The 15,068-nt window shown below is 44.9% G+C and overlaps 1 protein-coding gene across 1 annotated transcript; it reads left to right on the top strand.

Annotated features, from left to right (window-relative positions):
- Positions 1 to 9,626: 9,626 nt before the first annotated feature.
- FABP7 (fatty acid binding protein 7) lies at positions 9,627 to 13,204 on the top strand. The gene is made up of 4 exons (XM_030004968.2): positions 9,627 to 9,797; positions 10,426 to 10,598; positions 11,238 to 11,339; positions 12,857 to 13,204. Exons 1-4 carry the CDS (start codon positions 9,725 to 9,727, stop codon positions 12,905 to 12,907), a joined length of 399 nt encoding a protein of 132 aa, XP_029860828.1. The 5' UTR covers positions 9,627 to 9,724; the 3' UTR covers positions 12,908 to 13,204.
- Positions 13,205 to 15,068: the final 1,864 nt, after the last annotated feature.

The raw sequence follows: 15,068 nt of genomic DNA, 5'->3' as shown, positions 1-15,068 counted from the left end.
TCCTGGTGAGAGGGACTGTCTAATCTGAGACCTTCACTTCACGGGTTTCCCTAAGGGTCCAGTACCTTGGTGTCTCTGTATTCAGAAGGTTGGGTGATTGCAAACAGGAGGCGTCTCGTGCCGCTGAGAACATCGTTCCAATGGTTTACGTAGGCTTGGAAAAAATAATGCCAGCTGAAGCTTCCCCACTCCACAGGGCTGCTGCCATTCGGAGATGTGCGGCACTCCTTCCCACTGCCCCTTGTACCAACACAAAAACAGTCCCACGTGAATTACACTTAAGATTTGGGGAAATTATTTGATAGGTCCAGAGAAGGTGGCATTTACTTTATTAATTCATTCCCCTCTGTTTTCTACACGTTTTCTGTACTTCCTCGCCCAGTCAGCAAGAGCACATCACCGCCGGTTCGGAGGCCCAGACCTCTCGGTGGAAACTGGCTCACACTGCCTGGGCAAAGGAGAGATGCTGCGCTTGGACATGGAGGGGTGAACCAGCCAGAAGCATTTTCAACCTGTAAATTCTGTCATAAAACAGGTGGCTGAGTCTGGCTTGCAGCCTACCCTGCTTTAGATGCTCGCTCTGCGATTTGGGCTGGGGTGCCAGTACTGCCATAGGTGACTGGTTTTGACCTTTCTTAGGGAGAACTCTGTTTCATCTTCCCCACCTGAAGCTGTTCTCCTTCGGATAGTAATTAGCAATACATGCTGAGAGCTGTTATTTTATTATTTTGGTTTATTTCCCTGTTCAGCCCAGTGGGGACCAGTTCCTATCCCAAGATGGCCGGGAGCGACAGGAGGCCTGAAGGCCATCGCTCCGCCCTGTCTTGTGCCATGTCCTAATGCCAGATCTCCAGATTTTAATGCAAGACTTACGTTGGATGGAAAATGGGGGTTTTGGCTGTTGATAGAAAGAAAGCCAGCATGCTGTGGGCTTTTCCGGATTAAACATGTATTCAGCAATTGCCTGCAATGTAAAGGGCCCTGATGTGAGGATTTAGACAATCCTTACCCGTGCTTTATTCCTGGGACTCTGCCGTGCAGTGACTGATGCTGCATGTGTTTATCACACAATGTACAGAAAAGCTAATCTGAGAGAGACTGGTTTAACCTTCCTATACGGTTGTTGTTTTTGGTTTCTTTCCCCAGATCCCTTGGGCACATTAGTAAATGATACATCAGCAGGGTGAACAAAAACCAGGCGCATGCAAACTGGCTGTGAACCCCCAGCATTATTCCAGAAGCCATCTCCTCACAACGCACCTACCTTCCTGAGGGGACAGGAGCAGATTTTTTTGCCCGAGGGCTCCAGCCCGGCGCTTCCCGCCCGGCGGGCACAAGATGGCGCCCGAGCCCGCGGCAGGCAGGCTGCCGAGCCTTCGCCTTCCTCACCGCCTCGCCCCGCTGCCCGCCTCGGCAGCGCCCGGGAAATGGCAGAATTTGGGCCACCTTCGCGATGAAGGGTAACGCGAAAAAGAGGGGGAGCTGCGGCAACGCCCCGGCCGCCCGGCGCCGGTGGGACGATGGACGGGGCTCCAACCTTCTCTCTCAGAGCTGCAGCAGGCGGCGGAGGGCAGGCGAACTCCCCTCCAAGGCGCCTTCCACGCGGACGGCGTCCATCAGGTCAGCTAAATAAGCGGTTTATTCACAATAACGTTACTTCGTGCTCTCCAGCATAGCTGTCGCTCCGGCACAACCCCCTCCCCGTTCCCCAGCAGCACCTCCGTGGCCCCGCAGCCGCCCACCGCGCCAGGGAGACGGGCTCTGCCCGGCAGCCATCGAGGCCTCCTCCAGCTTCCAGCAGACGGCAGGGGCTGAGCCACGCTGCCCTGATGAAAAGCGCCCTTTAAGTGAAAAACAGGAAAACCGCCGTACGTGCACTCGCGGGAGAGCCACGGGTGTTGAACCTGCTTGTTCCTCCCACCAAGTTTGTGCCCATCTTCTACTTCAGTGGCTCAACAATCCCGTCCCATTCCTTCCGTCCCTCTGAATTTCTGGTCGAACTCCGCTCAAAGCTCGCACCCCGCTGCTCGCTTCCTCTCTTCAGCGCTCACCCCTCGCTTCGCTCGCTTAAACCTTCTTATGCCCAACATCAACTGTTAGTGCTTTAAACACCCGGTATAAGAAACTAATCTCTTTAACTGCCTCCACATTCGGTAAAATGAGATGGTAGAAGGACAACTCATTGCTATTCCTCCCAGCAAGTACTGGGTAGAGATCTTGTATATCAGACAGACTCACTAAAGAGCCTTGAGCCAGTCCCTGAACAGCCTTTCCCTTGAGCACTGAGAGAGGGAAGCTTCTCTAGAAACAAAATAGCATGTGATTATGCAAATAGAGATGGTGTTGCAATATAAGAAAGTGCTGAAATAAGTTTCTTTCAGGCATGTTCTTTCAGACAGCCTTTGAACTCTTGACTTTGCATTTTTTTTTTTTTTAAACTTGGGCTGTTATGAGTGGAAACTTATAGGTAACTTTATAAAGGATAAAATGAAATGCTGACATGTAAGAAGGATTATATTTAAGGTTGGAGGAGACAAAGGACAATGAGATGGAGTTAAAGGCGTGAACGTTGTGCCACATTTCCTCTCCGTAGCCCTTCTTTTAGCAGAACAGCTGAGCCAGTCGGGGTGCAAGCGAGTCACCCTGCTCCTGCACCCTCCGCTGGCTCTGGACTCTGGATGTTCTGAGCTCTGGCTGCAGCACTGATCAGCACTAATCAGCCGCTCAAGAAAGTTTCAAAGGTCTGGAGGAAGATGCTATTAGAAGCCTTGTTTAACTATTACAAGATTAGTTAAGGATTTTGTGATACACAGAGGGTCCGGGTTATGTTTACCACTGCCACACTGAGGGGGAAATCTTTTGAAACATGTACACGTGGATGTATAGAATTAAAGGAATAGTGGCTGTATCTATACTTCTCCACTGGCACTTGCTGCAGTACAGTCCAGAAAGTGAGTCCCATGATTATCCAGGGAGGGACTACATGTCTATTTTCCCTTCTGTGTATATCTGCATCTTTTCCCATAGTAGACTCTGGATTTTGCAAAGTACGAACCCACACTCAGCAAGCGGGATGTGTTTTTAAGTCCTGGTTTAGACTCACCCATTGTGACCATCTCGTGTCATTTCTTGCATAATCCAGGATACAGAACTTCTCTGAATTACTTCCTGCATCATGTAATAGCTGTTGTTGTTAGCATAGTTTAGAACTTGCAGTGATGAAAAGTCTAGTAAGGCAGTTTGAAAGTTGGTCAAGGGGTTAAGTCTCCTCACAGCTAATATGCACTTAATTTTTAATATAAATTTCTCTAGGCTTAACTTCCAGTGGCTGGAGTTTTGTATACCAGACTGAACAGACCACTCTTACTTCTGTTTCTCTGGGATTGTCTCCAAACAGCCAGGAAGACTGAAGTTTTGCCCAAGTTTGTCTTGGTACTAGTCCCTATTTAAAGCTAGTAATGAGCTACCTTAACACTGCAGTGCTTCAGGTTGCTCTAGAATTTTGTGTTCCAGGAAGTTTACTACATATTTAGACTCATGTAAACTCAGAAATGACTCAACACTTGGTCACAAACCAAGATGTATAGCAGGGATATAGTTGCACTCTTGAATGAATCAAGTTAGGTGCGTAATTCTATCTAGGTCACCCAGCATGAGGTTGCATTTTGAAAGCACCTCTGCCTGATCTGTTACAGACATTTTTTCATCAACAACAGGCCCATAAATTGATAACCTAATTAAATTATTTATCAAGACTGTGGAATTCAGACATTTCTCTGGGGTGCATTAACACTCCCCGTAAACCACTGCTAGTTTAGAACTTTGGAGGAGATGGCTTGGTCCAGGTGAGAGATTCCAATTTAAAGGAGACAAACCCGGAGGAGTCTGTCTCCAGCTGCATCTGAGGGACCATTTCTGGCTCCAGCAGGCTGTGACTCTGTCCTGTCAGTCCACAGCTGAGTGGAACAGAGGAGGACCCTGGGAATATCCAAATGCAGGTAGTTAATGAGCTGAGTTATTACTTTGCATCTGTTTTCCAAATTCAGTAGTTATTTTCTTAAATTTGTAATTCAGTCAAATAAAACTGATTTACTGTCTAAATCTCATCTGCTGTTGAGAGTGATTTCGGGATATCGCAGCAAATGGAGTGCTTCAGTATGGACAAACAGAATGAAGGTACATTGAGCTACTCCAAAAGTTTCTTAAATCCATCCCTGCAGACTGCAAAGTTGTCTTTTGTTATGCTGCAAGGATTTAGCTTGAGATCAATTATATTATATTCCACATAGTTGCACTTAAGTGTTAGACAGCCTCCATGGCATATACTAGGGCTACAGAAAGAGAATACGACATTTAGAGATCACCTGTACCTTTAATACTGTAAAATTTGTATTGATGATGATAAATCATTCCCTACCTTTGTTACAATACAGCATCCTTGGACCTTAATACCGAGTGTGTTTCTGCTCCACTAATGTTCTCACTGGGCTGCTCTGCACACCAAATCTACACAAGTCTTCCAGAATCAGTTGCAACAAGTCAAATCCAGGTGATCTAATCTCCTTAAACCTATGTGCTATTGTTCTGTTTATGCACATAAGGATTATTTTAAGTTAGTGTGTTCATCTTATTCGTATGCCTTCTAAATTTCTCTGAGTCATTATTACCCCTGAAATAGTCAGTTGCTTATTTGTAAGACTCTATTTCTTTCTTCCTCAGTGTATGTATGACCTTACATTTGGCCATGCTGAAATTGTAAGTCTGGAAAGCTGATTTCTTGTATTGATTTTACAATAACTAGACAGCTATTGTAAGTGACATCCAGTATCAGACGTTTCTGTTACATTTTAGAGGCTTTTAAATAGTTTTTCTATTCTTAAACATGAAAGAAAGCAAAGACAAATACTATAATAACCAAGGGCCTAATGGTACAAAGTTAAAATAACTGCATCTTCAATACATAGAACTGGGAGCCAGGAAGGTGGCTGGCTTTAGCACAGGCTAATTCTTTAAGGAGAGCCTCTGACTCGAGTCCTCTAAATGGTAGATATAGTAATATTAGACAACAGATAACAACCCCCAAATGCCTTTAAGAAGCAGAGAAGACCCTGGAGATGTTTAGTAGTATTTGCTTCCTTCTTTAAACCATTGTAGACCAGCTGTCCTCTCAGCTTAAACCAATCCGAATAAATGTCTAATAGTTCATAATGAGGTATTAGTGGGTATTTACTTTCCAGGACCCTCCTAATCTCATGTCACACCAATTTGTAACCCAAGAGAGAGTCTACAAGAATGAAATGCATGATCACAGACCGCTTAGTTTTCACCAGTTAGCAAGAGACACCAGAATTAGACCTTAACATGACTTGTGCTCTAATGTTAGCCTGTCCTGGCATTATTTTGGTTGAGCTTTTACAGTGGAAGGAAGCCTGCCGAACATGCTCCGAAGCTTTGCCTAAGGTATGCCGTGCTGTTAGAAGGGATACGGTATAAACACGTCTTCCCTGCTCCTGCCTGCATTACCTTGCACCCTGCCTATCATCTGGTCTGCAGTTCCAGCAAAGCCCTTCCCGTGGCATTTACACAGCACAAGACTGGATTCATGCAGCTGCCTTGTACCTGGGGCCATCCTGTGACCACTTGCTTGTGCAGCTGCATAATTGGGTGTCTTCTCCGTAAAGCATTTATCTCTCTTGTTTAAATTGGGATTTCTAAAGAGCTGCCTGTCAATAGAGTAAACTTAGTGATTTTCTGTGACTCATCGACAGCACTGAGATAGTTTATTTTTATTAGGGGGATCAGTATATCTCTTAGACAGCTATAGGACACATCAGATAATTTTAGTTAAGGACATTCTACTGCCCTGTTTGACACTAGGTTTTTCTGCAGCACCAAAAATCAAATCATGCTCAGCCCTGAAGCAACATCATCTCATCTGACACAATAGGTACTAAAATCTGGTCGTTTCTGTATTACACTGAGATCAAAGCTGCACAGAGATGCACAGCAGGGCTTCAGACACGGTCAAAATGTGCTGAGAATACCCTAGTTTGCTGTCCATAAATGGAGGAAATCTCTTCTACTTTCAGCTACACATTATTTCCAATTTCCTTAATTCGAAAGTAGCCTCCTATATGTTTCAGAATGCTAAGAGATTACCAAAATGCCTAAGTGAGTTAGGACCCTGAATCATGTTGGCTTTCAACAGGATTCAATACCTAAAAGGCCTTTGAGTGCCTACATCTGCTTTGGTACCGGGGGAGTTAGGCCCTGGTGTCACTGCTACCCTTTGTTGCACACGTGGGTACAAGATGCTCTGCAGTTCCAGGGCCTTCGTAGCCCTGAACACAGAAATGTTTGAATAATGCAGTCATCACTAAATTATCTGAAGGTCTTATAACATAGTATCCCCTGAACTACTGATCAAACTCCGCAGGGTAGTACGTTATTCCCGGCTATTGTACTGCAAGGGTGGTGAAAGGATAGGTTTAACTGAACCGGTGTAGCAAGAGTGCCCCTCCTGTGTTAGATCCACGGAGGGACATGACAGAAGGGTAGATACACCTGGCTTCAAACATCAGCTGCACCGATTTCACTACATTTCCATAACCAGAGTACTAAGCCTGTAGCGACTGGCTGCAGTGATTAGATGCTCAGCAGTTCCTGATATTGATTATGAGGAATCCGCACATGAGAGAACCTCTTGGTCAGACTTTTGTACCACAGGAGCCTGGTGGCCATCCTGTGGTGCCCTTTTTTTTTTTTTTTTCTGAATAGATGATTTTTTTTTTTTCAGGGACTGAATGAAGGCCGAAGGAGGGTGAGAGCCTCATTCTCTGAATGCCTGAGGAGATGCGAAGCAGGGATATAACAGGGGGGAAAGGTAGCCAAAAGCAGTTTTTGTGTCCTGTATTCAAAGGCTGAAGGTTAGAGCAGTCCCACGTTCACCCTGGATGGCCTTTGGAAGTATTAGGATTACTTATTACACAGGGATGTCTTGCCACAGCATTTTCATCTTTCAAACAGGCCTTCCACAGAGAATGCAAATGTGCCTACTTACACTGCTCAAGGGGTGTAAAGAGTTTAGTGTAAATGAGAATGAGTCCCTGGGCATTCTGAGAGGAATCTCCAGAGACATCTTCCATCACACAGGCTTTTTACAGGGGAGTACGCTGTCTGTTAAAACCTTCAAACTCTACTGACAGAGTAAAAGAAACTCCAAGCTGGTGTCTTGTGCAGCAGCAACCTAAAACGCACACCTGGTCAGCGTATTTCACACTGCTATCTCCATTCCAGCTGTAGCAAAGCATTTATATAGATCAGGATGACTTGTACTAGCTGTTGACAGTAGTACAACTCTCACATGAGGATCCACAACCAAATATATAGGACATAAGATGCCATGGAAAACATCTTTGGCTGTGGCTTGTCGCCCCACAAGGTGTCAATAACGTAACATTTCCTGCTGTGGATTTATCCTGCTCCCAAATCATCACTAACACAGACAGGTGGGATCTCACCATCATAAAACCTGGTGTGATGACTTTGGCAATCTATCTAAGCAGCAGAAGGAATGTGAGCATTTTAGCAGACCCTGTTTTACATCCGAAGCCTAGTGCAAAGTGTTAAAGAATATATTTTTCTTAAGATTAGGTACTTGTCTTAGCTAAGTATGTTGAGAAATCCTTGTAGAACTGAGCCATCAGCGGAGGTATGATTGCTTAAATTATGAAGGATCCTGAAGTGGCTGCCTCCCAAGGGCCAAGTTGCAGCACCGTCTGGAAGAAGGTGCAAGGGCAGAAGTGTTCTTGAGGAGTCCAGCTACCGGCAGTGGCACTGAATCACTTCCAGGAGTTTTATATCACACAAAGTCCGAGAGGCTGGTTCTCCACAACAAGCCCCGGTGAGCACAGAGAGCAAGGAGCTCTGCCAGGGCTCTGTGCACACATCTGCACCAGAAGGAGCAGCAGAGGCTCCAGGGCTTCTGCAAACAGAATCTATACGAGCAGTTAACTCTGTCTTGTCAGTACTGGGAGAGGAGACACTTGTGTCAGTTCATGAGGATATTGGTGAAATCACTTAGGATTTAATATGATTCATCTGAGATGAAATAGGTGAGAGGCGAGATCAGTTTGCTTGTACTTACACATCAGCTGCCTGGGTGCCAGTGAGGAAGCTCTGCGAGACCGTGGCTGCAGAGTTTGGCTACGGGTGGTGACGCTACTAAATACTTGAAAATGTTACCGTATTGAAGAAACACAGTTCCAGACTGAACTGGAGTCACAGATGATACCCACGCACAATACAAATGCCGTGTGCCCCGTGCCATCACAGTGCCAATTCCTCATTCATTATAGAGGGTTTGACCGACTACAGACATTAGGTTAGTGGACATCTGTATGAGATGCACCAGTAAGGCTGGTATTCTGTGCAAACTTTGGAGACACAGCATTAGTCAACTTTGACAAAAAAAAGGGGACTTGTTTCCTTTCAGCCTCATGAACAACAATTGGTGGTCTGTTATTTCAAGTGATGCTCTTGCTCTCCCTGGCTTTCTGAGCGCTAGCCGAAAAGTCTCAGAAGAGGAAGTCGGACCTAAACTGAGCAGCTGCAGGAGGGCGCTTTGTGTCTCTGCCAGTACTTCCAAGTAAGTGGACGGAGGGTTAAAGAGAAATAGATGCACTAGTTCATACCCTTAGGTTATCAAGACTAACGAAAATTGTGTTGTGTGGTAAAAGGAATCAGGATTGTATTCCTGAGGTTAGTTCAGAGAGGGGTTGGTTCTTTCTGAGGACAAGTGAAAAAGTGGCAAATTAAATTAAATTCCCGTCAGAAGCATCACTTGCCTGACACCCAAAGAATGGGGCAGACTACAAAAGCCTGAAAGAAATGCAAATGACGTGTCAAAAGCTAATTTAAAAATATTAGGAAAATATTGATAATTATTTATATTTCATTTGGTAGGACCAGGTAGAAAGTTGTTGAGGTTTTGTTCCTGAGTCAGAGAAAGTCTCTTTCACTTAGTGCCCGAGTTTTGTTACGAGAGCAGAACAGCTAGATTCACGACTCTGGAATCCATCCCAGCCGTGGGTCTGGAAAAGCCGACGCCGTGGCTGGTCCCACGGAGTCGGGCTGCTTTCTGAAAAACACTCAAGAGAGAAGATGACTACCCAGCTCCTTCAATGAATTTCAGAGAACACCTAGGGGAAGGACAACAGAAACAAACCGTATCGGATGAAAAAGGTTTTAAGCCCTCTTCCTTCATTCTTAAGTTTCCCGACGCTGCCAAGTGTGGAGACAAGATGCTGTTTCCAGCCGGCAATGGGAAACGCCAATTTCGGAGAGAGCATCCGCAGTGATGGGGAAGGGGCGGGGGGGGGGGGCAAAGGGGTCTTGTACAAACCGGCCTTAAAAAATCTTCGCGGGCCACCTTCTCGAGGAGGTGTTCTGCAGCACCCTTCCGAACCTCTGTTAGTACTCCGGGGAGTATTTCGCGTTCTGTTAGTTGAACGGGGAGGGGGCGGAGGGCGGCAGACCCCCCGCGGCGGCTCAGGTGATGGAGCGGGGAGGCGGAGGGGAGGCGCCGGCCCTGCCGGCGGGGGCGGACCGCGGCTGTGTTTCCCCCCCCCTCCTCCTCCTCCTCCTCCCGAACCCCCCGCCGGGCTCCGGCTTTAAATACGGGGCTGTAGCGGCGTTCCCCGGCATCCCCCTCCCCGCCGCCGCCATGGTCGAGGCTTTCTGCGCTACCTGGAAGCTGGTGGACAGCCACAACTTCGACGAGTACATGAAGGCGCTGGGTAAGTGCGGCCGGGCGGCAGCGGCGCGGTCAGAGCTGCAGTTTTGCACCGTCCTTTAAAAAAAAAAAAAAAAAATTAAAAAATTGAAAAGCCCCCCCCCCCAGGTGTAGGTGAGGCATTCGCAGAGGCGGGGGATGTTTGGGCGGCTGTGGTTCAGTAGAGTTAATTTGATGGGGGGGGGGTGTCATTCGGCCGGGGGTTTGGGGTTTATGTGAGAGCCGTCCTGCTGGGGAGAGGCTCCGGGAGGCTCCGGAGAAAGAAGGGCAAACGCTGCCGGCAGATAAAACTGCAAACAAACACGAGCAAAAGCGATCGTTGTGCCGGAGCGGTAAGAAACTGAAAGCCGGAGAAGCAGAAGCGGTCGCCACCCGTTCAGCGGCGCTGCCGAATTCGGGGTTCCTCGTCGCGGTGCGTGGAGGTAAGGGAGGGCACGGAGCTACCTCCCGGGGGGGGACACGCACCTATGGATGCTTTAGGGATAAGGGCACAAGCGAAGCAGAAGGTAGAGTTTCATTGTGATGGCTTAAAGGTGTAGAGCGGGGGAATCTGTACCTCGATGTGTGGCAAAAAAAAAAAAAAGTAAAAACCCGCATGTCTGATGGATTTCTCTTTTCCCTTGATGGTCTAGGAGTGGGGTTTGCAACACGGCAGGTGGGGAATGTAACTAAACCCACTGTGATTATCAGCAGCGAGGGGGACAAAGTAGTGATCAGGACTCAAAGCACTTTCAAAAACACAGAAATCAGCTTTAAACTTGGAGAGGAATTTGATGAAACTACCCCCGATGATAGAAACTGCAAAGTAAGTGAACTCTTGGGCTGCAGTGGCTTCTTTTTCCTCTTCTTCCTCCCCACCCCCGCCCCCGAGGCTGTATCTTTGGTAGGGTGAAAGGAAAAAAAAATGTAACTTCTGCTACTGCCAGTTGCAGCACTGTGAAGGACAGGAAAAAAAGACAAGATTACATCTTATTTGCCCACTTACGCCATGTCTTGTCTGGAGCAATGCGTTATGTCACCAGCCCCCTTCTAGTCTTCCTTCCAGCGTCGAAGAATTGTGTTAGCTGCCCACTTTCAAGCCAAACATCATTTGGCATAACTTTTCCCAGTTGAAATGGGGAAATGCCTTCTTCCCTGCATTTTTGGGGGGCTTAACGTAAAGGCTGCCCCAAAGCACATCTGAAACAGTGGTTCTTGTGAGACTGGAACTCGAAGGAAACAACTTTTTTAATCCTTTGACACGAACAAGAATTGTATGGAGCTCATGCTTAAAATGAGGATGATTCACGGGCTTGGCTTTAAAATGGCTGGGACTACTTTATCATTCTAGATCCACATCCATCTATTGAAGAGAATTCAATAGAATAGTGCATGCTGAATGTGTGAGCAGAATCCCAAATACCCCAAATAAATTAATGTCTTTGTGTTTCTTCGTATCTCACAGTCAGTTGTGACCTTGGACGGAGACAAGCTAGTGCACGTACAGAAGTGGGATGGCAAAGAGACAAACTTTGTGAGAGAAATAAAGGATGGCAAAATGGTAATGGTAAGTATAAAGCTCACTGAGCATTCACGTACACTGTTAACACTCCTCACTTGCATTTATCTCAAGCTTTATGAACAGATAGTGTTATGTATACACAAACCCTTAAACTAATTGGTGGGGAAAGCTAACAGAGATTTTTCAAATGTTTATTTTGTTTTGTGTCTTGTTTTACTGACAACTAAAGAATTGCAAGTGGTTTTAGGCAGGCCAACCTGTGGATTTCCAGAGTGTTTATGTTCTTTCTAGAGTTTGTGTAAATGCTCAACCAAAAAAAAAAAAAAAAAAAAAAAGCCCTGGTGAGCTGGAAAAGACACAAAGTTCTGGATTATATAGGCAATGATCTGTTGCCAGTGCTAACTTAGATTTCTTTAAAAACTTGTCTTATATATGCACGCATAAATAATATTTACACAGAACAAGTATTTCCCTAGGAAAATAAATTACAATATTGCGGGAGGTAATAGCATTTTCATATTTAATAATAAAGGGTTTATTCCTCCTACCTTGTTAGAAACTATGATAAACAGCAATTGTGTGAAGAAAAGTCTTGCTTCAAATTCGCATTCTTTTCCTGACTTTTCAGGAACAGGAGTATGGGGTGAATAAATGGTGTAAGTTAATATATCTAATGTCCAGGGCGGCACTTCTCATCCTTATTTTTGGCACAGAGATGTAACTTTCAAAAATAAAACCTCTTCAGCTATACTAATCTATGTGACTTGGTTGTTGGAGAAAACCAGTTAGCTTGTTTTCCAAATACTTTGGAGAGTATCTGTATGGATGGAGACCTCCAAAGATTTAAACCCTTAAAGCATACAGTCAGTGCAACACAATGTGGCAAGCGATACAAGGGAAAATACATGCTTTATTTTTGGAAACGGCTACATGCATATACAGAAAACCTTTTCCTTTGGAGTTTGAACATGGTGAGATGCCCTGTTCCACTTCAGGAAATGCCTCCAAAACTCACACACTGCAGTTAGTGTTCCGCACAACTGCAGCAACTAAAATATTTGGTAGTTCTAGCTACCTAAGTGCACAGAATGCATTTATTTTAGTACAGGGTTCTCCTTAAGTATATGCCTATGCATAATAGTATAGAATGTGGGTATAGAGGACTTGGATTTTTAGATTGCACATCCTGCAGTGTGATCAGCTTTGGGAAAATCAGTGTTAAATCTGTATTAAAACAATGCTGTATTTAAGAAACTACATTCACAGAAACCAGAAAAATTAAACAGTCGTTTCTAGCCTCACTATAGTTGCCTTCTAGATGTGCAGTATGTACTGCTTGGGTTTGAAAGTAACAAGGAGAAAGTTAGGTTTATTACGGGAACTGGAACTAAGGTTTTGCCTCTTGTTCATTTAAAATATCAATAATCTACACCAATTTGTTTTTCTATAAATTACATGATGTAAACCAACCTTGCTCTAGCATGGGCTTCTTTAATATGTGTTAAGTCATTATAGAAAATGGTCCAGCATCTAACGTGTCTGTCTTTTCCTTGGACTTGCAGACTCTCACCTTTGGTGATGTGGTTGCTGTTCGCCACTATGAGAAAGCGTAGAGTTTACCTGACCTCTGTCCAGATGTTACTTCTGCTGGATGGATTAATGTACCGTCCACAACTGAACGTAGCTAAAATGCACATTTCTGGCATGAAAGGTTAATAAAGAGTTTTGGGGGGGTGTTTTTTAAAAAAAAACACTATGCCATCAAACTGGCAAGCTTGTGCTGTATAGTGAAACAGGTTAAGCTTGGCATTAAATTTCTGAAACACTTGCCTCTTTTTTTACAGTAAATGGAACATATTTGAATTGTTTTGGAATGCAGATCAAACAAATTAAAAAGTTTTTTAAACCTGTGCTCCTTTTGCATTTAATCAGCTAATATTCCAGTGTTCTGGAGGGAATTGTTGAAAGTTCCTTTTTCCAAGTTAAACAACAGAAAAGCATGTGGTGCACAATGCTGCAGCAGCCTCTCTATGTGGTGTACAGTACATGGGAAATGAAAAATGGCCTTCACTCTACTTCAGTGGCTTCTTTTTGCTGGAGAAATCTAAAGCCCCTGTCTTCATAGAAGTAGGCAGAGAAGTGAGAGGCTCAAGCCAGTTTCAGCTCCTCTCTCCACTGGGAACTTGTCATCCTGTGCATGCTAAGGTCAACAGATGGACAACCTTTGATGTCAGGGGGATCCTATAGTTTTGGTTTTAATAGTTAAGAGAGTTTTTAATTTGTTTTGGTGGGTGGTTTTTTTTTTTTTCCTGCTAATATACAAAAGATTGAAGTGTTTCACAGGGCGAGAGGAGAGGACCAACACGATGAAGGGCAGGACTGGGGGAACCTAAAGTACAAAGCTTATCTTTTCATCAGTCTCCACAGGGGTGGGAGGAAAACAAAGGGAAAATGGTACAAGACAAACCTGCTGAGATTCCCCTCCCTGAGCTCTAGTTTCATAGCTAATATGTACAGCAGATAACCATTTTTTATTAAGATAAAATGCTGCTTAAAAGAGATAAATTAAAACCTTATTCCTGAAGAATATTTCCTTAAAAGACATGGGTGCAGAAAAGTGCCTTACACTTCAGATTATGAGGAAAATTGAAACAGGTCGCTGGCAGCATGGAGGAGATTGTTTGGGAAGTCCATGTTTCCTGACACACTGACTCAGTGAACTACACGGAGGTGTAGCTGCCTATAACTTTTTCAAACCAAGGCAGAGTTGAGCTGTGGCTTTAGCTGGTCAGTACTTGGGGCGGGAGGCGGGGGGGGCATGTGGCTGCAGAGGGAGGTGCAGGAGGGGCATCCTGCCCAAATTCCCGGCCCTCATACTGCACCGTCCCATCCTTCAGGTCTGCTATGTGGTGTCACGGGAAGTGGGTTCTTGCTTCCCTGGGTAGCTAGGATAACACGGGTAGCGCATCTCACTCATCTGATAAAAGTTCAGACGTAACTATGGCACCTAGCCAACAGAAATGCAAAATTCAATGTTAGTAGCTTTACTTTTTCACAAAGAAGCTGCCTGAAAGGACCATCCAAGTCTGTTTTCTCACAAGAGAAAACAATACAGCTAGAGGACAGAGTCCTTAATTGTAAACCATTATAAATATGTTTTATTTGGTGGATATCGATAGCTTTTAAAATCTAGGAGCGAACTTTTTTCATCAGAAAAATGAAAAGTAGGACTTGTTCCAGTGGTATGGGGAGCTCTATGGTCTCTATATTGTAGGCTGCTTCAGCTGCTGTAGTGCAAGTTATGTTTAAACAGCATCTTCTGCCCTTCAGTTTTATTAGCTCATTTAATCCTCAGCCTCAGTAACTAATACAGCTTTCATGTGCCTCCCCTCCCTTGCCGCCAGTTTGCCTGCGGGTGCATTCGCCACATGACTGTCCTTCCCAGCCACCCCTTCTCAGAAAGGTGGGAGCAGCTGCTTTTCCTTCGTCACTGGGGAAAACAGACTTGGGTCCCCAGTACTGGCATTCATCTTTGCAAGTGATTCGTGGGGTCGTGAATTAAAAAAAATAAGGTTTTTATTAAGTATGAGGAAAGGAATGCAGAGACAGGTTGTTAAGGCTTACCCTGAATGGTAAACATTTTACATTACAGTCGTTTTTAAACAAAGGCTACTTTCCCCTCCATACATATCTTCCGTAAGTCACGTGAAAGCATCATGAAGCTTATTGGTGAAGTCTTCTGCTGTTCTAAAGATAAACAATATTAATATCAAA

This window comes from Aquila chrysaetos, chromosome 2, assembly GCF_900496995.4.
Source record: "Aquila chrysaetos chrysaetos chromosome 2, bAquChr1.4, whole genome shotgun sequence".
NCBI classification, from domain to species: Eukaryota; Metazoa; Chordata; class Aves; order Accipitriformes; family Accipitridae; genus Aquila; species Aquila chrysaetos.
The sequence above is the reverse complement of the archived record's forward strand: the minus strand, read 5'-3'. Positions and strand labels throughout refer to the sequence as shown.